Genomic DNA, 25,272 nt, shown 5'->3' on the forward strand with positions numbered 1-25,272 from the left:
GTTTGCCTAACAATATGATCGAAATTCTTTCACCCATATTAGCCTCTTGTATAATGCCACATGTCTTGAAGATGCAAGCGTAGACGATCGCATTTGGAGAGACGTCCTTGCATTGCATATGCTGAAAACAGTCCTAAGCTTCCTCGCCTTTCCCTCTCGTGTTGGGCATATCCCGCAGTCAATGCACTCCATGAGACGACATCCAGACAAGATCAGTCCCTAATCAACCACCAAATCAGCCCTAAAACTTAGCGTTTTTAGTCTCTAAACGATCCATTAAATCAGCCCAGAAAATCAGCGTTTTTAGCTCCTATTCTTGGCCTTTTCTGTGTTGAGAATATCACGCAATCAGTGCATTCCATGAGAAGTCCTCGCATTGCATATGCTAAAAACAGCCCTAAGCTTTTTGGCCTTTTTCGTGTTGGGCATATCCCGCAATCAGTGCACTCCATGAGACGACATCCCTGACAAGCAACTCCTCGACCACCTTTTGTGCTTGCTGAGATAGAGCACATTTGGCATACACGTCGACCAAGGCAATTCCAAGAAAGACATCGTTTTTCAATAGCCCTTGACTAACAATATCATATGAACTATTTTGCCCATATTAGTGTCTTGCGTAATGGCATATGCCGTGAAGATGCAAGATTAGGTGATCGCATTTGGAGAGGCGTCCTTGCATTGCATATGCTCAAAACAGCCCTAAGCTTCCTCGCCTTTTTCGCTTATGTTGGGCATATCCGTAGTCAATGCACTCCATGAGACGACATCCCAGACAAGATCAGCCCCAAATCAGCCACCAAATCAGCCTAAAGAATTAGCGTTTTTAGCCCAAAAAACAGCCCCAAATCCGCCACCAAATCAGCCTAAAGAATTAGCGTTTTTAGCCCCAAAAAACAGCCCCAGGTCAGCCCCAAATCCGCCACCAAATCAGCCTACAAAATTAGCGATTTTAGCCCAAAAAAACAGCCCCAGATTAGCCCCAAATCAGCCTAAAGAATTAGCATTTTTATCCCAAAAAAACAGCCCCATCAAACACACGAGTACCATATTCGATTGTTCTTATACAACCATCAAACACATGAGTACCATATTCGACCGTTCTTATACAACCATAAAAGAAAGGTAGTTTTGAAGAAATCTACAACACTGCCAGTGAGTCTAAGTTTGAGCACAATCATCTAAGAGAATAGCAAAAAGAAAATGCGAAGCTTGGCTGGATCCAATTGGCTGGATCCAATCTTCAACTACATTGCGACCCTTTAAAATCAATCCATCTGCAAAAAAATACACAATTGCTTAATACATACCCTCTTGTCAATCAACTTATAATTTTCAACGAACCTACTCCTAACATACCTTGACTCCAAATGGCTTCAACAAGCGATCATATATGCGCTCATCCCTCTCAAACATAATGACATGTCTATCCATGAAGCCAGCTGCCAAGCCAAGTGTACCCGTGCCAGCAAACATGTCAAGGACTACATCCTGTGGACGGCTAAAAAGTGCGATTATGTACTTCACAAGCTTTTGACCTCTTTGACAACCACCCCTCCATGGCTTTCCTTTCCTCTTTACTAAATCTGCTTCAGGTACTCTGACATTGAATACACATTTTACTTACTTTAATGGCATATATATATATATATATATATATATATATATATATATATATATATATATATATATATATATATATATATATATATATATATATATATATATATATATAAATGATGGATTAGGCATATAAACAAGTAAATGATAGAGTCAACTCACATATCGAAGATAAGGTCCTGTCCAAATTGAAGGTCACCACCAAGTTTCAATTCTGGCAACTGATCATGATGTATACGATACACACAAGTTGTCGAACAACGAACAAAAGCAGACAAGATCAAGCAATTCACCTATTCAAATATAAAGCTTTATGTCATACATGTCATTAAAGAATAGGATGCCACACTAAATTCTATTGCACATTAAATCAAGAATCAATTACTTGTACCTGTGTGACAATGGGTCCCAACCTCTTTCCAATAGGTGGTGTGCATCTCACAACCTGACGATGATATATCTTAAACCCTTTTTGCTTGCCAGCTTGCTCGACTTTCACCCCTTCCTCCATGGTGTACAAACAAACAAAAAACCCCCTATCACTCAAGCATGAGTCTGCAAGCTGAAATGTGGTGTCATACAGGTTATCCACTATCTTGTTCCAAAACGGAACTTTATTGCAAAAGCATCCCTTGACAGCCACGTTAGATGGAAAATCTGCAAATATGAGGTCTATGCACAAGTCTAGCTGAGTGCCCTTTACAGTGCCTTGGCTACAAACTACATTGAAGGCCTCTAACACCTCAAGCCCCATTTGCTCTGCTTGTTGGGGATATTCAATAATATGAACAAGCTCTTCAACAAAAATGTTGAAAACGTAAATAGTGCCTACAAATCAAAGCTTTTAGATTTAAGAAAATGTATCAACAATCACAACACTCCATGGATCATATTAGATAGACAAAGCAAAGGCATCAACACTACCTGTAGATTCCAATGTTTCATTGATTATGTCATCATTTTCTCTTAGCCCTCCACTGCTACTTGCGCTTTGATGTTGCCCTTGCATCTTGCCATCCTCTATAGCCTTGTTTGCTTGTAATGCCCTATGTACGACTTCCCTACCAAGATTTATAGGAAGTGTCTTACGAAATGATGCTGATGCAGTGGATGCTACTACTTGAGAAGTTGCCGTCGTCTCCTCTTCCAGGACACTATTCGTAGTAGTTGTAAGTTGAAGGGCTGCTTTATGTTGCTGAAATAATTCCAACTCCTCATCCGGAACATGGTTCTTAACCATGTCTAGCCACCACAGACACTTGGCTTTCTCTATGGTGGACAAGGACTGCACAATCAACAACTATTATTTAGCATAATCTCCCTATGCGTTAAGAGTTAACATAAAAAATGCAATGTAATGCATCGCTTACCCTTCCAAGCTTCACATCGGAATACATGAACGTAGGGTTATCTGCATATGTCCATACACTTGCCAAGGGGAGCATCTCATCAAGCATGTGTTGTGCAATCTCCTTGAGTAGCCATCTAAACACACACCAACTACTGAGTACTAGTTTAATGAGGACTAAAAAATAGAACCATACAAATTAACAAACCTATAAACAACTCGACGGGTTGCATTGTGTAATCCGGGTTGCTCATTCATGGCATTGGTAGACTTAATGCCACCTTTCACAACGCGAAATGCTCTATTGAAGTACTTTCTTCGGCAAAGCATGACAAAGTTGCTGAATCGATGTTCCAATGGCAGCCTTACTCGATTAGCATTTTGAATGTCTAGTAATAGACCTAGACCATATTGATTGACTTGCAACCAAAAGCAATACATGTGGAGCCAGTCCCTAACTTTAGCTTTGTCATTGGGAAGGCACTCCAAGGATCGAATTGATACTTGTGAGCTATCTAACAATTTCACAATGTGTGCCTTATCCACATCTGTTATGCAAGCATTTCCAATCATGTTGAGTTTCTCTTCAGTCGCAATATGCGCACTCGATTCATGCCAAGGCAAGGACAGAGTAGCACACCAAAACTTCTCTCCATTTGCAGGATCTGCAATCCTTGCATACTTGGAGGTCTTTCCCCTATAGGTAATCTCCATCTTCTTTATCACCTTGGCCCTACCAGTTTCATCCATTCCCTTAGCCAACTCTTCAATCTTCTGTTCCATCTCATCCTTAAAGAGCAACCATGTCATTATTTGCACAGGGAGTGTAAACCAACTCCTTTTCCCCCGAGATGAAACAACCTGCATTTCTTTCTCCACCCATGCTCTGTCTTCAATAGACAAACCATCCAAGAGAGTAGTCTTGTCTGCCTCTCCTAGCCTTCTCAATTGGAACAACCTATCTCCAAATATGGTTGGCACATATGCATAATCGTTCATCCTGTAGCATTAAAACAAAAAAGAATATCAATAACTCCAAGACAACAATTAAAATTTTCAAGGAGACAACAATCAATAACTCCCCTGCACCCTGCACAATTTTCCTTCTCTTAGGCATAGTTACCATACTCATAATATCTGCCTCACACTTACCATCCTCACAATTCGATCTTGTGAAGTGCATAAACACTTTGAAAGAATGAAAATTCTCGATTATATGAAATCTAGTTAAAAGCCATATGAATGACTGAATCGGACACATTGGAAAGGACAACATATGCCATTAGCTAAATTATGGGTAGTTGTGTTGCGTTAGAGTCATTATGGCAAGTTAAAATCATTACGGTCGACACATTTATCACCACGAATCTTGCTCCAGCCATTAACTAAATTATGGGTAGTTGTGGTGTGTTAGAGTCATTATGGCGAGTTGAAATCATTACAGCTGGCACATTTATCACTTTACAAATCTCGCACCACCTCTCCTGGAGCTTTATGTGAAGAATCTATCTGTTCTTTCTGCAAACATGTAAGTGACTCTGTGTGTGTGTGTGTGTTCTCCATTCGCAGTCACGCTGACCCCTCCTGGCTTTGCTCTCCAGTTCTCCATCGAAAACTCACACACTGCATCTCACGCTGTTTGAGGTGTTAAGGGAGCTTTACTATACACAGTGTCTCTCATAGGAGCTCTCTCTCTCTCTCTCTCTCTCTCTCTCTCTCTCTCTCTCTCTCTCTCTCTCTCTGAGCTCTGTTGCTACCACGAACTAGTAGTGATGCAAGCTTCAACAGTGCTACCACCTGCTCAATACACACAGCAATAGCTCAATACACACAGCAACATGAATCTTCCATTCCTCTCACACCTACGCTCAACTCAAATGCTCTCATTTGCTGTCAAATTCACCTTCTCTTTTCTCAGATCTTTAAGCGCGCTCAGCGTGCTTAAAGATTTGAGAAAGATTGTCCTTAAATCAAAAGGTTAAGCTTACCTTTGCTGTTTTCTTGGGGCTTAAGGGGTGGAAGTATTTGGCCAGTGGCGACGTTTGCAAGAGCCTTGCCTTCCTCATGGCGTTGCAAAGGATGGAAACCAGGCAAACAATATGAACGATTAAGAATAAGCAGTGTGCATTTCAAAAGTTGAACATTTGAAGGGCAATAAAAATGTTTTGAAAAGTTAGAATATAATTAAAAAACCAAACTAGCTTTCTTCAACCGTTTCTCCAGATTAACGTATTCTTAAACATGTCTCAAGATTAACATTTTTTAAACATTTCTCAGAATTTCATTTTTAAAAAAAACTGGGATTGATAGTAGTGTTTTTGAATGTCTGTGAAATTATTAACTTTTACAACCATTTCGCTAGATTAACATTTTTTAAAACATTTCTCAAGATTAACATTTTTTAAGCATTTGTCAGAATTTCATTTTAAAAAAAAACTCAGATTGAGACAGTAGTGTTTTTGAATGAATGTGAAATTGTTAACTTTACAGAGTTGTTGGTACAGATTGACTTGACACGTGTTCAATTTACTCAAAATTATTAACATTCCATTCATCCATGGAAAATGCCTCCTTCCCGTCAAGCTCCTGCAAGAGAAGTTGTGTGGTACAACTAGGGTCATTGTCGAGGCTCTTGTTCAGGAGGGACAAGAGTTTAATGTTTTGGCACCTCTTCCTACCTATGCGGGGGTTTATATGGAGGCATACTTCATCTTGGAGGAATCATTATCTAAAAATTACACTGCAAGACTAGAAGACATCTTTCAGACCCCTGAGTCATCTCCAATTGGTCCATCACCTGCACCAATGTAAGTGCATGTAAGTCCAAGATCATTTTGGAAGGTTTGAATTTGAACAATTCTTCACTATTTTTTTTGCTCTCTTGCAGACAAATTGATGATGATGAGGAAAATGAAGATCATGTTGAATTTGATAAGCTAGATGAAGAAACTCTAAATTTTAAGACAGCAGTTTCTGCATTCCAGATCATCCGTACACTCCCTCCCAATGATGTGCTTCACACTATTATGCAAGAGTGTGAATACAAGGGCAAGGTCAAAGATCTACCAAAAACCTACCAAGAATTCTGCATCTATGAAATGATTGAGGGGAAGGCAATGGAGGGTATGGAGCAAAAGTATGAGGGAAATTTGTGGACAAAACCACAAACTCAGACAAGAACTCAAAAATCTTTTGTCCTTAGGAAGAGTTTTTGTGGAGGGGTTTTCCAATGTATGAATGAGCGATGCTCATTTAGGAGCAGAACTAATCAAACTAACAAGCAACATTGGAATGGTCAGTTGTCCAAGCTCCCAAAGAATGGCTGCCTAGCCATGGGGAGCTATGGAAATTTGGAATGCTTTTTTTGCAAGCATGTTCCCATGTGTGTGAAAGATTGTCCAGCAACAGTTTACTTCTTTATGCCTAGGGATTCTTGCCATAGTAGGCTATTTATGCACCGTGGCAAGCACAAACACATCGTCCCTAAGGGAATGTCTAGAGCATCAATTCGGAACATAAAAGCCTTAGTAGCTAAGGCAGTGACAATGGACAATAGAGCAGGCCCTAGGAAGGTACAAATGATATTGGCTAGAGAGATGGTGCTCAAGGCCTTCACAGATGACAATATTACAAGTGGGGATTTTATAAGTGAGAAGGAGGTCCATGAGATGTCCCAAGAATTGCTTACCCTTGTCAACATGAAGAAGTAAGTTTTCAACTTATAAGCACCAAAACACTTGTATTCTTGAAAAATTGGTTCACCCATGATTATGTATGTTGTAGGGTAAAGCAAATGGTGATGCAGTGTAGAAGGACCACTCGACCAATGGGTGATGGATATGATGCAATTCTTGAACTAAAGAGAAAGTGCCACTTTCAGTTCTTCCATGGCTCTCGATTTCTGTTGCAAGCATCAACATCACAAGAGCGGTCCTTCATATTCAAGATGTCTACTACTCGCCCAGGTTCAGGAGTAGATGTGGTCAGAAGGATGGATAGAGATGGACATGAAGACCTCCGATTATCATGGGTTTGTTTTGACCATGTCCATCGAATAGAAGGAGGCTGGCACACAATGGGAGCACATGTTTATGATCACACGTAAGTAACAAATAAGTATTAAAAAATAAATAAGTGGATGTGGATACTAATTGTGTAAACTATTGTATACCTTGGCTCATGGCTTTGTAATGTTATTAGGATTGGAGAGCTTCTAACTATTGCCACATGCGAGTTCAAAGAAGAGGATGAGAAAGCACAAATAATGTTTTGGGAATCTATGAACCAGGTTATGATTGCGCACACAGATAGGCCAGCCAATTTTCAAGGATTCATGTCAGATGAGGCAGGAGCAAATTGGAATGCAGTGAGATATGTGTTCGGGGACAAGAAGGAAATGGTGGGTAGGGAAAAGTCTTGTCTATGGCACTGGGAGGATAATTTGAGGGTGCACACACAGAGGTATATCCACTCCCAGTACCAATCAAAGCATAAAGAGATGTGTGAGAAGTGGAGATTGTCTGAAACAACAGATGCGGCACTCGAGCAATTTCGTAGGATTAGGAGTTGGTGGGCAACAGGAAAGACAACAGATAAAAACATACCAAAGCTAGATAGTTGGTTGAGTTGGTGGCATTTCAGGGTTAGCCATTGGGGACATATGATGGTCAAGGATGGGGAGCCCATAATGAATGCATTGATTCCAAGGACCAACCTCTCTGAGAGCAAACATGCAAGTTGGTTGGCTGGAGAGGGGTACAAGCAAAAAATTAGTCTTTATGATGCATGTGTCACTGATCTTATTAATGCCTATCTTCAGTGTGCCCGGCGTCTAGCCTTCTTGGATGGTAAATATATTGGAGGGGGGCCAACATTGGAAATTTTAGTTGACAGAGCCATGTCAAGGATGCAGACTAGTCCATCACCAGCAGCCACCTCTAGGGCAGTGGATGATGCTTCCATGGGTACTCCAATGTTCAATAACAGAGTTAATTTCAAGGGTGAGAAGAGGACAATGCGTGCCAAGCGACCATTAATGGATATGGATACAAGCATTTGTAGCCACAGGCCTGAGTATAATTATGTCACGCAAGATAAGACGTCAAATGCAGCACATGAGCAACCATGTAGTGAATTGTTGCAAGCTCTAGAGCAAAATGTCCATGACACAAAGTGGGCTATTCGCAGGATACCAACATCAAGTAGAGTGGAGTGTAACCATTGGACAACTGGTAAGAAGTGTGGATTGAGGCAGAGACCGGGAGACCCAGCTCCATGTTTTTGGAGTGACTGTCAATTATCTTCTTGGCGGAAGCAAAAGTTTTGCTACTTTTGCAACACAGATGTGAGGCATACATGGAGAATGGTCACAAGCATCATACACCCACTAGAATGCGCTCCACATGTTTGGCCTATTGCAAAGGGCACCAAACTCAACATCCAAGAAGCTTGTGCACTTGTGAAGGCAGGATTTGAGATTGGAGTGTCAACGGAATCATTGATCCCCAAAGAAGTGCATCAGAGAGAGCCCCATGCCAACAAAAATGAAGATCAAAATTATCCCTATCGACCAGGGGTATCGAAGGCTGCCTATGCTCAAGTTAATGCAACATTAGAAATGTCAGCAAAATTGACTGGAAGCCGCGTAGAAGTGGAAGGAGAGAAAGACATTTTTACCATAGAACTACTGACAGGTCACAGTAGAGCCCCTACATCATGCATAGAAGTTATAATTCAGAATGTCCCATCTTGTTCGTGCATTGATTTTCAAGGCAGGTTGGCAAAAAAAGCATCCTTTCTTGCTTGCAAGCATCTTTATTTTGTGTACTTGATTGTACTTGGACAAGATGTCAACAACAACATGCATATCCATCAAGCACGAATTCCAAAGGCCATTCTTAAGGATATGCTAACAAAGGCAGTCAGAATCCAACCTAATCAGCTATAAGGGCTATAGCCTGGGTGATGTCTTATTTTGTTTTTGGAAGGGTAGACAAGATAGCAAAACCTATAGTCTATAGATCACTGCAGTTATTTAGTTCCTCCTACTTAGTGCATTTTGTAACCCACTCAGCACCTAATTTTTGAAATGAATCAGCATAAACTTTTTGTAAGAGGTAGGTACTAAGGCATTTTTTTTTCTAGGTTATTCCTTCAAGAATATGATAGATTTCATCCATAACATATTCAAAGAGTTTTGCAAACTTTGCAACTCTACCATGGCACTCTCTCTTGTCTATATTGCAATCTCCATTGCTTTCCAATGGTCAAATTTGAATGGCATGCTCTCTATCACTCTCTCTCTCTCTCTCTCTCTCTCTCTCACACACACACACACACACACACACACACACACACACACACACACACACACACACACACACACACACTCTTCAAACCCCCTCTAGCTTGTCATTATCTCATTTTGTAACCACCACTCATAATCTTTTCAGGTTGTTTCTTTTGTTTCATTCGTGTTTCAAATAATTGTATCATAGGTATGATTAATGTATGTTTTTCTCTCATAGATCATTTGGGCCTTTTGCAAAGGTAGTACATCTCAAATCCGCTCTCTCTCTCTCTCTCTCTCTCTCTCTCTCTCTCTCTCTCTCTCTCTCACACACACACACACGCACGCACGCACGCACGCACGCACGCACAAGCTCTCTACAAATTTTCCTCCCTATAAATTTTTCCCATGATTTAAAAGAAATCATGGTGCATGCAATTTTTCCATTGCCCTACCAATTTTTGCTTAGGGAGTATTAACATTCATGAAGGTCTATAAAAATTTTCCTCTCTCTCTCTCTCTCTCTCTCTCTCTCTCTCTCTCTCTCTCTCTCGATTTTAGGATCGTCTTTCTCTATGTGCACTGGAGTATTTGTCATAGAAGTATTAAACCCTAAATACATGGGGCTTGATTTTACTACAGTGGGGTTGTCTCAAGCTACTTTGTGCTCGCTTCTATCTGCTCAACTGATTTCTCATTTTTGCTCGAGGCTCACTGCTCTTGGCTCGCTCCATGGATGCACTCACAACCATACTAGTAATTTTTTGGAAAAAAAAACTCGTGTGTTCTGCACTCTGGTTTTTCTACGTAGGTTCGCAGTAAACTAACTTCGTTAAAGCATGGTTAAAAAAAAAAAAGAGCATATGTGATTACCAATCATATTGAACTATTGGAATGGGTTGCCTTACACTAAGGCTTACACTAGCAATTTTTTCGCTTACTGTTTCTGTTGGTTTGGGATGACTGGTATTAGATAGTACATGATTACATCTTGTACATACCCGTCATTATACACATGACTATAATTCTGGGCTCGGTTTTCCACGTACTAATTCATAACGTTGGTACTACAAGAATAGGCTGCTAAGGCAATCTACATTTAAAGATACATATTTTGTTCTTAATGTAACATCTGCTTTAAAGGGCTTAACCCGATTGGCTTGAGATTGCCTCAAAAAAATGGTTTTTTTTTAAATATAAAAGAGTGAAACTGCTAGTTGATCTTGATGTTACTTTAATGGTAAAATATGATGATGTTACATTGCAGTCCAGGATGGGGATGACATGACAAAAGTGTGGATCTCATGACTTAAGGCATTGTTTACTTACACTAGTTGGATCAAATTCTCGAAAAACGTTTTTTGATGAATGTTTTTTTGCCTAAACCCAAGCAACTAAAAGGAACTAAAAGCTTTGAAAGAAGTGTTTAAAAGATATTATATTTTACTAATGGTTCTAAAGGTAAATGTACCATTTCCCTGATTAGTTTTAGGATAGGTATCTGGCTTAATAAAAAGCTTTGTAAAAATGGGAAATAAACTTTGAATGGTACTAGGTCACTTATTCAGAAAGAAAGGTGGACTTCAGATCAAAAATACATCGACAAAGTAAACTATTAATAACAAAAATTGGGTTATACACATAATTCATTGGGCTTATGGTTTCTTTATAGGTTCTATCGAAAGTTGGACAAAAATGAAGAACATTACACTTTGGACTTTTGCTTAAAGATAAAAAGTTATAAGATGGACATGGATAACAACTGATATAGTCCATTGACACCTGTAAAATGCATTCAAGTCTAACATATCTATTGTCTTGATTGAATGGATGTAAGTGAGTACTCTATCATTTTTTTGGCTTGAAGCAATTGTGTGTCCTTGATTACATTGGCTCATACCACTTCGGAAGTACTTCTCTAATGAGTTACTATCATTGCATACTGGAATGAGGCCTCATTCGTATATACCATGTACAAAGATAATTCTAAGACTGAGTTGTTTTTGTATTGATCTTTACCCTTTCTCTAAAGCCAGTTGTCTTTTGAATAATAAAGTTCATTTATGTCTTATTATTTAAATTAAAAAGAGCTACACACACGTCCTTTACATAAGGTTTTTTCATTCATCTGAAAAAACCAGTACTTTGGCTTTGGAAACTTATCTGAATCTTAGTTCTAGGTTAGACCCACTGCTATAAAACTGGTTTTGGTTAGCAGGTGTTAGGTGGTCTTGCATAGACCTGCTCACGGATATTATAGTCTCTGACTTTACCGATTTAAGGATTGCAGGCTTAACCTATAGGACTAATTGTATATTTTCTTTTAGGATCGCGAACACTTTAAATTGACAGTTTGCATGAGAGTAAACCACGACCCGGAGAAGCATACAAGAATTTTAGAACAAATTAGGTTTTACCTAAAGGACCACTCTCCAAAGAAAGCTTTAACTATTAGAACCAGACCTTTTTTGGCTCGAAGGGCCAAATGTTGTGCTACATATTACCAGAAATAATCCCTAACTCACCTATAATTTTGTCTATGGTAGACCCTTGCCCTCTCACAAGGCCTGGAACTATCTTATGAGCCCCGCTCTGTGGCTACCTCTCTTGTTCTAAGATGTATTGGCAGTCTGGATTCTTCTCAATTAATATATGATTCGGCTCTTGCCTCGGATAAAAATCTATTCATCTTACACATGTTGTCTTTCAATGATTGGGTCAAGATTCTTGCCACCTTGGACAAGGACCCCAAAGATGGGGTTAATATGATTTCCCACTACAAAACCCAACTACCCATACTTTTTGTACAATATTAGCAAAGAGTTGGTCTTATTTTCTTCACTTGGGGCCGAATTGTCTAGTTTTCTGAAAAAACTAGCCTTCTTTTCTCAGTACCCTTGCTGCTCCAACTGTCCCTCAAATCGATGATATCTTTTGTAGAGATAGTGCAACACTTGAAGTTGTCAAGGAATTTCAAAACAATCTTTGCTCCCTTCGTGATTCTAATCTCCTAGAAATGGTACCCAAAGTGTCCAAAGTCTTTCCTTTTCTACATGTTAGACAGATAGAAAGTGAATCCTTTGGTGTAGATGATCAACTCTGGGTTCTTCCTAATAAGAAAGCCTTTCTGACACCAATTCTTAGTGAAACTTGGGTCTATCTGGCTAATCTTCCCGCCTCCACTGTTGAGGATTGTAGACTCAAAATTCTAAAAGGAGGGCAATACTTAGACAAAGGAGAACTCATAAAAGCCCCTTTTAATCTTAACCTTATTGACCATTCCATATGCACTTCCAATACAGGTTTATAATTTAGACAAAAGGGAACATGGAGTTTGCAAAAAGTAATTGTGACTTCTACACAGATTTGGAATGTTTTTTGACCATATGTTAAGTGTGCTTGCAAATTTATGGACCCTAAAGCATCTTGTGAATCTAGCATTATGTGGTTTGACCATGCTATCTGGTTTATCCTGAACCATCTGGACCAGCTCTTCCTTGAAAAGTCGGTGGAATTTCATCTATCCCTTATCTGCTCTTGGTTAGGTGGGCAAGCTAAACAGTTAGTGATTGCTCAGATAGCTTTCAATATTTTTTGTGGGCTTATGCTAGATATTCTTAAAGAACTGAAATCAGATGAACTTGGGACTTATTTGACTACATATGCAAACTACAAAGGTGTTAAGATTATTACCAATTTACTCAAGCCATGTATTGAGGATGATGATTCCCCCTCACCAAAAAAGAAATAATTCTCTTGCCACCCCCAATTCATTCATGTCTTCCTTAACATCTAGCTCGTCCTCTAATTTTAGTATAGGAAAATTTAAAGATTTACTAGGGGAAGAGGAAGAAACACCCCTATCCGGCACGTTCTTGACTTATGATCACTTATGATGTGCAGGTTGCTACTGGTCCTTGTGGAAGGAAGCATCTTATGAAAATGGCTTCTTGCAAAGATTATATCTATGAAAATTGCCTTTTTCAAAATGAACATCTGGATTGGATACACCCAAAGACACATTTTTGTGAGTGTTTTGATTTACTTTTTGGAAATCATGAACTACTTGATAATGTACTAATTGGCTGGAAGTACCAACAACCTATTAAGAACCTTGTTTACTATAATGATTATTTACGACACAACACCATTCCTGAGTGTACTTGTGATAAGTTTATCTCTTTTTGTAAAGATTTTGATACTTATGGCAAGCATGTATGCACTTAAATACCACAGTCCGAAAAATCCTAGCTAAAGGACTTAACCATATACCCACTTTTCCTAAAAAGACTTATCTTGCTCTATCAGCTTTACTTAGCTATCTAACTGACCTTGTACTCTCCGACTGGAGAAGACAGTCCTATTGGACTTAGCAGATTTGGTTGAAAAATGCTTTTTTCAAAAAATCTCGCTATTAGCTTATAAATGGTTATCTATTGAAAGCACTTGGGTCACACTACAACTAGCTGTCAAATTTCAAAATCTTTCACATAACTAGTTTGTAGTAGGGTTGGATAAGAGTGCAAACTGTCCCACTCTTATATGCAAAAACTTGGCTTGGAATATAGCCCACTCTCGAGTTTTTGGAAAGGAGTTCACACCACTTAACACCTCGATGTATGAGGTTACTAACACTATTTTCAAACACCTAAATATATTAGGCTATTCCTTTCAAGATACCAAACTTCCAGTACTTTTCCCTAGCTATAAATTACACAAGCATAAATTTAGAATGGATATCTGAAGCCTCGAATGGTATTTTTACTACCATTACCAAGGATATCACCCTTTGCCTTGACTTGGTACTTTCAAAATTTGAATCAATGTGTGCCTCTAAACGAAAAGTCTGCTCTAACTTTCTCCAAATACTTTATAATCCTTTTTGGCTAGTAAAAAACTCCACAAAAGTTACTCTTAACCTCCCTAAACAGATTTTTCATCTCTTCACAGCTGATATCACTCAATGCTATGAGAACTTACCCTTGAATGGAGTATTAGGACTGAAGGATGTTCTATTACAAATGATTAGGCTTGCCTTTAAACATTCTAGATTGAATGGTTTCTTCTACATGTCTCTCTCCAAGAAACCTAGATGGATCAAAGAGAGAAAACAATCTTCTCATCCCTTACACTTCGATGAGGATAAACTATTTAAAAATATATCTTAGGTCCTTGATAATTGCACCTTACTTTTTGGGGGACACTGTATTAACCAAAGCCTAGGCATCCCCATGGGCTTTTATTGCTCACCACTTATATGTAATTTATACCTAGCCTTCTTCGAATACAATTGGTTTCTCAAAACCATGGGTGACAAGGACAACTATAATAAACTTTCACTAGATATATGGATGACATATTAAGCCTTAACAATAAATCCTTCTCGGATGAAATCTATCACATCTACCCTAACTACCTAAAAATGGAACCAACATATGGACAAGGGTTTATAAAATCTAATGGCTTCTTTTCTACATCGGTACAATTTCTCAATTTTACAATTACTCTCCATAACCCTTGTGTGGGAGGGTATGACCAATGGTTTACTTGGAAAAGAGACATTTTAGATATCCTACCCATAGAAGTTGTTAAAAAGAATAGTAATCGGCCATGTAAAGCCGCTCTTTGTACTTGCATCGGCCTCCTGTACCTAATCATGTACTCCTCCTCTAATTGCTTCTTAGCATGGAAGATATCAGGTTACTTATACACAAGTTTTGCCTTAATGGATTCAAGAGAAGTGACATAGTTATCAAAATCTTAAAATCACTTTCAAAAAATGACTGGCCTGGCTTACTTTTCAACCATATTAACCTCATTTCTTTGATAAGGTAGTAGGCCCATTCACAATGGGCCTACTATTGACCCATTGTGTATGGTGCCTGGGACATAGCGGGTATACACACATGTGCGCGCGCACACACACACACACTTAAGCTATCTTACAACTAGTATTTACTTCTATTTTTTATAAAAACATCCCTCAAACCTTTTTTACAATTAAAGGACTTCTCTTTTACCACAAAAAAAAAGATGACTTTTTATAAAAACAAAACAACCCCCCCCCCCGCCCCCACCCCCTCTTGCCTTGTGGCTTGGCCCCTTAGGGCATAAACTGGACTTATACCTTAAAAATGATACATCAAAAGTTTAAAATAATGACCTTAATGCACTGACAGACATCATTGAGCAGCGTAGTAACTATTCTAGAGTAGATCAACGCATCGCTTGTCGCTTACAGTTTATTCTACACATGGAGCTCTATGCATTACACCTACTGCATGATGCGCTCCACCTCCTCTCTCCCACTTAATCTCAATATGAGCCTAGGCGACCACTGATAGGATTGCGGTGCTAATCACACATGTCACTTATTGTATAGTTCACACACAGGTACCTTGTGTACCCGCTTACTACGTACTGATGATCTTATTCTCCTCTCAATCCCCCTATGGGGCCGAGGCGGCTGTTGCTTAATGCATTATACCTTGGGGAAAGACCCGACTGTTGGTCTGCATCATTCTCAAAAACCTCTATAAAAGGTGAGGGTTGGCCATGAGCCCCTCACTTAGTCTTTTTTGCGTTGTGATAGTGTTGGTATAAAGAGAGATTGAGGGTTTTTGAAGTTTTCCTAGTGCATAACCATGGAGCTTGTGAACAAGGAAGGTGTTTCTTAGGTCCGTACTCTGTATATTTTTATTGGGCGCTCTGGTTTTTTATATATCATCTAAATGGTTTGGCTTAACAACCACACTAGTAATTTTTTGAAAAAAAACTCATCTGTTCTGCACTGTGGTTTTTCTACGCAGGTTCGCAATAAACTAACTTTGTTAAAGCATGATTTTTTTTAATAAAAAAGAGCAGGTTTGATTACTGAGCATATTGAACTATTGGAATGGGTTGCCTTACATGAAGGCTTACACTAGCAGCTTTTTCACTTACTGTCTCTGTTGGTTTGGGATGACTGGCATTAGATAGTACATGATTACATCTTGTACATACCCGGCATTATACACATGACTATAGTTATGGGCTTGATTTCCCACGTATTGGTTTATAACGTTTAGAGGGCTTTTGTACTACAAGGACATGCTGCTAAGGCAATGTACATATAAAGATACATATTTTGTTCTTAATGTAACATTTGGTCTAAAGGGCTGAACCTGACTAGCTTGAGATTGCCTCAAAAAATGGTTTTTTTTCTAAAATATAAAAGAGTGAAAATGCTAGTTTGGTCTTGATGTCACTTTAATGGTAAAATATGATGATGTTACATTGCAATCTAGGATGGGGATGACATGAAAAAAGTGTGGATCTCATGACTTAAGGCATTGTTTACTTACACTAGTCGGATCAAATTTTGGAAAAACATTTTTTGATAAATGTTTTTTTGCCTAAAACCAAGCAACTAAAAAGCTTTGAAAGAAGCGTTTAAAAGATATTATATTTTGACTAATGGTTCTAAAGGTAAATGTACCATTTACCTGATTAGTTTTAGGATAGGTATGTGGCTTTATAAAAAGCTTTGTAAAAATGGGAAATAAACTTTGAATGGTACTAGGTCACTTATTTAGAAAGAAAGGTGAACTTAGGATAAAAAAAACACATAATCAAAGTAAACTATTAATAACAAAAATTGCGCTATACACATAATTTATTGGGCTTATGGTTTCTTTACAAGTTCTATTGAAAGTTGGACAAAAATGAAGAACATTTACACTTTGGACTTTTGCTTAAAGATAAAAAGTTGTAAGATGGACATGGATAACAACTGATATAGTCCATTGATACCTGTAAAACGCATTCAAGTCTAACATATTTGTTGTCTTGATTGAATGGATGTAGGTGAGGGCTCCATCCTTTCTTGGATTTTTAAAGCTTGAAGCAATTGTATGTCCTTGATTACATTGGTTCATACCACTTTGGAAGTACTTCTCTAATGGGTTACTATCATTGCATACTGGAATGAGGCCTCATTCATATATACCATGTGCAAAGATAATTCTAAGAATGAGTTGTTTTTGCATTGATCTTTACCCTTTCTCTGAAGCCAGCTGTCTTTTGAATGATAAAATTCATTTTTGTCTTATTATTTAAAGTAAAAACAGCTATACACACATAATTTTTCTACTTAGTGGAAAAGAGAGACGAGGGTGGTTTTCACCACCTATCAAACCCTCTAGGGTTGTTGATTTTTGACTTGACTGCTACAGTATATATTTCCCCTTGGGAACACACCCTGGATAGTTTTTTAGCACGAGGCTATTGCTTAGTGGAGCTGAGGCCTTATAGGGGGTCTACTGACCAATGACGTGGAACCATTCCCCTTGTAGGGTGCATGCCTTGCCATTTAGTAAACTCTCAATTTGTGTATAGATTTATGACTCGTCTATAGTGCATCATGGCATATCATGCTCTGTATTTAGCCAATAGATGCTTCTCTCTCTCATGCACGCTCTCTCTCTGTGCTTACTCTTGTAACAAACCATCGCCTATCTAAACCTACCCTCTTGTAGAGGGTGATCATAGAGGCTGGCTCGATTGTTGCTAAAATGATGTCCTGAGCCGATCATGCTGATAAAATGAATTCTCCTGACTATGAGTGCGCGAATGTGGTGCGTGTGCGGAGAGTGAGAAGGGAAGAGAGAGAGAGAACACATGATGTGGGCTGGAGCTCCCAAATCTCACTGTATGAGTACAATGTGAGAATGTGAGTGAGAGATCTTTATTCTTTGTATGTATAAAGAATAAGGAGATAAATGTGGGCGGTCACACACTGACTGACGGACACGGGCAAAGCACGGTGAGGCACTGTTAAGTTTGGAGCCTGATTTACCCCTTGTAATTTTATGTGGTAAAAAACACACTTTTGTAAGGCCCCCATTATGAGGAGAAGCCATCGTGCGTGAAGGAAAATCACTCGTCGGAAACCAAAATTTTCACGGCCAAAAATCACTGGCCCCCGAGACTTTTTTTCCTCGCCGGAATATGATGGCCTGACGACGGCCGGAAAGTGGCTAGAAAACAACCTTCGGTTGGCCGGTAGTCAATGGCCGGTGGCCGGTGGTCGGAAGTCAATGGCCAGTGGACGGTGGCCGAATTCAATGGTCGATGGCCGAATTCAAAAGCGGACTTGTCTTCTCAAGGGCGGCCACACATGGGCGAATTGGAGGGTCCGATTTGGACTTATCTACACAAGGGCGGCTACACATGGCTGCCTCTCATGAGAGAGGGCAGCCCTTTTGGCCTCAAAAAGGAGATCATTTCTACACACATTTTATAGTGTGAAGTTGATGCAACAAGGTGAGTGTGAGGAGGTGAGAGTGAAGCAAGGTGGGAGCTCCAAAAGGGTATAATCTCTTTGTAAACTACTTCTTGTTTTGAAGTACTAAAGCCATTGAGTGGTTGCTTTCCCGTGGACGTAGCCCACATTGGGTGAACCACGTATATCGTGTGTACTCTCTCTCTCTCTCTCTCTCTCTCTCTACTCTATAATCTCGTATATGTAAATCTGTCTCTCTCTATTAAGTAATCTACTCAATTATCTATTTAGCTACGTCTTATTTCCTAACAACTGGTATCAGAGAAAGGTTTGCTCGTAGCTAAGTTATCTCAAGGAAAGGATTCTTTGAATTGAGTGGGAGTTATGGCGGAGGAAGGGAAGCTCAAGATTGAGAAGTTCAATGGCAAAAACTACCAACATTGGAAGATGCAGATTGAAGACTATCTCTACCAGAAGGACCTCTATCTGTCACTAGGCGGTCTTGCAAAGAAGCCCGCAACGATGGCAGATGAAGCATGGATTGTCCTTGATCGAAAGGCACTGGGAACAATCCGGTTAAGCTTAGCGTCAACGGTGGCCTTCAATGTTTCGAAGATGAAGACCACGGAGGACTTGATGAAGTCACTTGACGACTTCTACGAGAAACCATCGGCATCCAATAAGGTATTTCTTATGAAGCGCTTGTTCAATCTAAAGATGGCAGAGAATGGTTCAGTTGCAGAACACCTAAATGACTTTAACACAAACATAAGTCAACTTCGATCGGTGAAAATCAATTTCGATGATGAAGTGCGAGCCCTCCTTATACTATCATCTCTACCGGATAGTTAGGACAGCCTTGTGATGGCTGTAAGTAATTCTATTTTTGGCACAAATACTCTTAAGTTTGATGATGTTGTGGGTGTTCTCCTAAGTGAGGAAATACGAAGGAGAAGCACAGGAGAATCATCAAGTGCTCCATTGTCAGTGGAAACAAGAGGAAGGCCTAAGGAGAGGTTCAAAAACCAAAAGGGTCGTGATCGCTCAAGACGAAGCAAGTCACACACAAAGTCAGTTCTTGAATGTTGGAACTGTGGCAAGAAGGGCCACGTCAAGAAGGATTGCTGGTCCAAGAAGAAGAAGGAGACAGAGTCTCAAGACAATAAGTAGATTCCGGGGCTTCATTCCATGCAACACCACACAAGCAACATTTCCAATACTACACCAAAGGTAATTTTGGGTATGTATACTTGGGAGATGATGAAACTTGTGAGATTGTCGGCAAAGGTACAGTTTCTGTCCAAACTACTAACGGAAATGAATGGAAGCTTAAAGATGTTAGGCATGTTCCTTCTCTTCGCAAAAAATTGATCTCTACAGGACAATTGGACGATGAAGGTCACAACATTGCATTCGGAAACAAACGGTGGAAGATCTCAAAGGGATCTTTGGTGGTTGCCAAGGGAGAAAAAGTTGGTACACTTTACTTGTGTACTGTTAGCACGCAACCTTCAGCTTGTGCAGCAACTACAGAAGTTGACAGTGCGGTGTGGCACTACCGACTTGGGCATATGAGTGCCAAAGAAATGCAAATCCTTCAAACAAAGAAGCTTCTACCAGGTTTGAAAGAAGTGGACTTAGAGTTCTGTGAAGATTGTGTTTATGGTAAACAAAAGAGGATAAATTTTCAAAAATCAAGAAATGAAAGAAAAAATTAAAAACTTGAGTTGGTTCATTCTGATGTTTGGGGTCCTGCAAGTACACTATCACTTTGTGGCTCATTGTACTATGTAACATTCATAGATGACGCGACTAGAAAAACATGGGTTTATGTCATGAAGAATAAGTCCGATGTATTTTCCATATTTCAAAGGTGGAAAGCCTTTGTGGAGAATGAAACAAGTACCAAGGTTAAATGCCTCAGATCCGGATGCCTCAGATCCGACAATGGAGGCGAATATTGCAGCCAAGCTTTTGAAAGCTTTTGTGCTAGCAATGGAATTCGGAGGCAAAGGACAACCCCAAGGATACCTCAACAAAATGGGATTTCGGAAAGGATGAACAGGTCGGTCACCCTCAACGGCATTGGATGGGGGAGTTCCAGAAGAGGCATGGACAAGTAAACCGGTGAATTATGCATTTCTCAAAGTGTTTGGATGTGAGGCTTTCATGCACATAGATAGAAGCCTAAGATCAAAGCTAGATGCAAAGTCCAAAAAGTGTTTCTTCATTGGCTATGGAGAAGGTGACTTTGGGTATTGCCTATGGAATCCTGAAGATGGTAAAATCTTAAGGAGTAGGGATATAATTTTTAGCGAACAAATTATGTACAAAGATTACTTGAAAAGAAAACAAACAAAAGAAACAGGTGATGAGTACATGGAGCTTGAGGACGGTGAAGACTCAAGGACTGCAAACGGTGACAATGTGCAACAATGTCAACCAAATGAGGAGCCTCAACCTATTCCCTGAAGATCTACAAGAGCAAGTAGACCTCCAGAAAGGTTTGTTCCTTCCTTCAACCATCTCTTGATCTCAGATTCTGGAGAGCCGGAATCATACAAAGAAGCTATGCAACATGAATCCAAAGAAGAATGGACAAAGAGCATGCAAGTGGAGATGGACTCACTACATCGCAACCAAACATGGGAATTGGTTGAGTTGCCTAAAGGTAAGCGGGCAGTTCAAAACAAATGGGTGTACAAGATGAAGGAAGAAGAAGGTGGAAAGAAAAGGTACAAGTCTAGGCTTGTGGTAAAAGGGTTTTCTCAAAAGAAAGGTATTGACTTCAATGAAATATTTTCTCCTGTTGTAAAAATGAACTCAATTAGGCTTGTCTTAAGCCTTGTGGCTGCTCATGATCTAAATCTCGATCAAATGGATGTAAATACGGCATTCCCTCACGGTGACTTAGAGGAGGAAATCTACATGTTTCAACCAAAGGGGTATGAAGTAAAAGGTAAGGAGAAAATGGTTTGCAGATTAAAGAAGAGCTTGTATGGTTTAAAGCAAGCATCAAGACAATGGTACTTGAAGTTTGATCGATGGATGTTGGATCATGGATTCACAAGATGCAACTCGGATCACTGCGTCTACACGAAGAATTTGGGTGATGGGAAATTCATCATCCTAATGTTGTATGTTGATGACATGTTGATTGCAAGTGCTAACATGCAGGACATCAAAGACCTAAAAGAGGAGCTGTCTAAATCTTTTTCAATGAAATATTTAGGTGCTGCAAAGAGGATACTTGGTATGAAAATATCAAGGGACAGGGTGAAGAAGACAATAAAGCTATCTCAAGAAGATTACATCAAGAAGGTACTAGAAAGGTTTGCAATGCAAAATGCAAAACCAGTTTCTACACCTTTGGCTGGTCACTTTAAACTAACGAAGGATATGTGTCCAAAGACACAAGAGGAGATAGCCTATATGTCTAAAGTTCCATATGCTGCAGCGGTAGGTTCTCTAATGTATGCTATGGTCTGGACAAGGCTAGACATTGCACATGCAGTGGGAGTTGTGAGTAGGTTCATGGACAACCCAGGTAAAGAGCATTGGCAAGCTGTGAAGTGGATACTTAGGTATCTAAAAGGGACAACAACAAATGCTTTGTATTTTGAAGGAACTGATATTTTTCTAGAAGGGTATGCTAATGCAGATATGGCAGGTGACAAATATACTCGAAGGAGCACTACTGGCTATGTCTTCACGGTTGGAGGCACAACAGTAAGTTGGGCTTCAAAGCTGCAGAAAGTGGTCTCACTTTCTACCACGGAAGCAGAGTATGTAGCAATGATGGAGGCAAGCAAAGAAATTCTGTGGCTTCACAAATTCTTAGAAGAGCTCGGATTCAAACAAAACAATTGTGTCTTGTACAGTGATAGCCAAAGCGCTATCCATCTTGCGAAGAACTCAGCCTTTCATTCAAGGACAAAGCACATTGAGGTGAGATATCACTTAATACGCACTCTTTTGGAAGAGGGATAGCTAAAGCTAGGAAAGGTGCATACAAGTGAAAATCCTGCAGACATGTTTACAAAGGTGGTCAACAAGGAGAAGTTGAGCTTTTGCTCATCTTCAATCGGCATTCAAGGATAAGAAGCCAGGAAGGAAAGCAGTCACAGGTTTGGTTTGGAGATCAATCTCCAAGTGGGAGATTGTTAAGTATGGAGCCTGATTTACCCCTTGTAATTTTATGTGGTGTTAACCCTCACGGCTCACGGACACCCCATCACCTACGACGGACGTGTATTATGTATTTGGTAGAGTCAGGTACAGGGCTTGTCGGACCAATAGGAAAAGGGTAAGAGTGATTGCCAATGAGAGGCGCACTCTAACTGGACATTCAAGGGATTAGTTGGCTAAGCATGGGCGCCCAAGTGTGAATGGGGTGAGCTCATATAAAAGCCAACTAAACCTAAAATTCACTCATTCTCTCATTTGTGCAATAGAAGAGTGCTCTTGCTCCATCTCCATCTCCATCTTCTTCTTCTTCACCTCCTTGTGTGTGTGTGTGTGTGTGTGTGTGTGTGTGTGAGAGAGAGAGAGAGAGAGAGAGAGAGAGAGGGAGAGTGTGTGTGCGATCGAGCATTACGAAGGCACGACAGCGGCGAAGCGGTTGAGCGCGGCACAACTGCAGCTTCTTCTTCATCGCGGCGAAGAATCCACCACGAAGGCGAGCGTAGAGCGGTGAGTGACACACCCTTTGCTCTCTTGAGCTTGCTAGATTAGTCTTGTTGTGTGCTTGGAGCCATTTGTGGTTCGCACACGGTGTATCGGTAAGTCCCTTACTTCGACAGTGCGGCAAGGAGCGCACATTTTTGGCGCCGCTGCTGGGGAATCGCCCTGCACTAAGCCCAAGAGGCACTTTGTGCTTCTCCTATGAGTTGTTTGTAGTAGGAAAGAAGAGGAAGAGGAAGAGGAATGAGTTTTTTTTCTGTAAGTTGTTAATTTCTGTGTTGTCTGCAAGTTCTGTGATTTCTGCATAATGTTGTGTTTTCTGTTTGCACACAGTCTTTGCACAATTAGTAGTCGTTAGCTTGTTTGCAGTGAATGAATAAGTAGGAAGGCAATTAGCAATTTCTGTTTGCACATAGTCTGTACACAGTTTTCTGTCAAGGTTTGGCTGCACACAGTCTTTGCACAGTAAGGTAGTGAGAGAGGAAGTAGGTGGACAGTTAGCTCACTGTCAGTAAGCAGTTAACAGATTAGTCAGTGGTTAGCAGCACTGTTAGTAAGTAGATAAGGTAGTGAGCTGTTGACTAGGAGATTAGGTAGGTGACAGTGTGTGTGGCCAAGAAAGGGTCACCTAAACCGCGCGCGGTCATCGGCAAAAAAAATAAAAAATAAAAAATAAAAAAATAATTATTTAAAAAATAGAAAATAAAATTAAAAAAACCGAAAATATTTAAGCGTGAGTGACTGGGGGGACTACACTAAAATTTTGATCGGGATCGGGATCGTTTTCCCAAGCCCAAGCCCAAGCCCAAGCCTCAGTCCTATGATATATACTAGACTCACTCTTATATATATACCCTACCCCCTCAAGAGGGAATGAGAGCATGTGGGGCAAGTCCTCCACTCTCCTCCCTTCTCTTCCCACTTGCACCCTTAGACTTTCTAATTTGGGCCTAGTTCCCTACTAGAAATTGACGGTTTTAGGGATTCCGAGGGCATAAAGTGACCAAACGGAGGGCTGTAAATCACGGCATGTCCCTCTGATCGAGACGCTCATTTTGAGCTATCATACGTCCTATTCTATAGCTGGGTCAGAAAAAAAGGACCAAAAATTCAAAAAATAAATAAATAAGAAAAGACTTGGGTTGCAAAACACCCAAAATTACTAGGTGAGCAGCCTTCACGGGCCCTCACTGACACTTCTAGGGGATCCAAGTCATATGAATCTACGCTCTGGACGAGTGTTAGAGCACGAGAATATTGGTAGTGCCTCCATTTACGTGGGCACCCATTATTCCTCCACCCTAGGTTCTGGACCTTCGGAAGGGACTCAAGGTAGCGCGACCCAAGATCCTCATATCGCGTCTAGTGATTCTTCCTCTGACTACGAAGTCATGGAGGGGTATCCTACACGAAACCCTGATAGTTCAAGTCAAGACATGCATGCCATGGGCCCACGGTCTAGGTCCAGCGTGTTTAGCCGCTTAAAAGAGACCCTTAGTAGAGCTACTCGCTCCGAACATGCGGTTAATGAAATAAATGAAGGGAGTGGGGAAGTAAATTCGTCATTCATGCCTAAAATGGACCCTATGCTTCTTGAGAGTGTGCATGTGAATGTTCCATCCACTGCACCTCCTGATCCTTTAGGACTATCTCCCTCTGAGGTTTTACTACCCGATGGTAGGAGTCTTGCCGAAGTACAAGAGATCGAACGCTATATGCAAGCAACAAGGGAGAGGGAAATTGAGAACCTATGAAGGCTAGAACAAAGTCAAGCCCTGAAAGCAAAGGCTCCTATGACAACAATCATGCCAGCCGAGCAACCGAGTGCTCCCAAGGTAGCAGTCACGGAGGGGCAAGCTATGGGGAGCAATAATGCTTCCACTTCAAGGGAAACCTCCAGCATGCCAGGCCTAGATGGGATATTCCTAAACGAAAATTGGGAGTATGACCTACAAGCAGAAGCTTTAACTGATCGGTACACAGGACACACCTATCATGTGGGTTGGTTAGATGTTCTACAATCCACATGGGGTGCTACTAGCATAGATGAGCAACAACAGAAAGTCTGTG

At 40.3% G+C, this 25,272-nt stretch overlaps 3 protein-coding genes across 5 annotated transcripts; 2 read left to right on the top strand and 1 right to left on the bottom strand.

The window, feature by feature from the left end:
* Positions 1–1,023: 1,023 nt before the first annotated feature.
* Positions 1,024–5,064, bottom strand: LOC147444591 (uncharacterized). Of its 3 annotated transcripts, XM_086527899.1 has the most exons (9): positions 4,957–5,034; positions 4,448–4,473; positions 3,177–3,968; positions 2,991–3,105; positions 2,545–2,905; positions 2,012–2,448; positions 1,783–1,913; positions 1,360–1,600; positions 1,024–1,277 (listed from the first exon to the last, which is right to left on the bottom strand). In XM_086527899.1, exons 1-9 carry the CDS (start codon positions 5,032–5,034, stop codon positions 1,269–1,271), a joined length of 2,190 nt encoding a protein of 729 aa, XP_086384025.1. In that variant the 3' UTR covers positions 1,024–1,268. The 3 variants fall into 3 exon arrangements, with proteins under 3 accessions (XP_086384025.1, XP_086384023.1, XP_086384024.1); XM_086527897.1 differs by lacking the exon at positions 4,448–4,473 and having other exon boundaries at positions 4,957–5,064; XM_086527898.1 differs by lacking the exons at positions 1,024–1,277; positions 4,448–4,473 and having other exon boundaries at positions 1,366–1,586; positions 4,957–5,064.
* Positions 5,065–6,459: 1,395 nt separating this feature from the next.
* LOC147444592 (uncharacterized) lies at positions 6,460–7,181 on the top strand. Its single transcript, XM_086527900.1, has 2 exons — positions 6,460–6,674; positions 6,752–7,181. The coding sequence occupies exons 1-2, from the start codon at positions 6,460–6,462 to the stop codon at positions 7,071–7,073; spliced, it is 537 nt and encodes a 178-aa protein (XP_086384026.1). The 3' UTR covers positions 7,074–7,181.
* Positions 7,182–7,982: 801 nt separating this feature from the next.
* LOC147444593 (uncharacterized) lies at positions 7,983–8,915 on the top strand. Its single transcript, XM_086527901.1, has one exon. It carries the CDS (start codon positions 7,983–7,985, stop codon positions 8,913–8,915), a length of 933 nt encoding a protein of 310 aa, XP_086384027.1.
* The last annotated feature ends 16,357 nt before the right edge of the window (positions 8,916–25,272 follow it).

The sequence above is a fragment of the Adiantum capillus-veneris genome, chromosome 13 (genome assembly GCF_014529385.1).
Source record: "Adiantum capillus-veneris isolate H3 chromosome 13, ASM1452938v2, whole genome shotgun sequence".
Classification (NCBI taxonomy): domain Eukaryota; kingdom Viridiplantae; phylum Streptophyta; class Polypodiopsida; order Polypodiales; family Pteridaceae; genus Adiantum; species Adiantum capillus-veneris.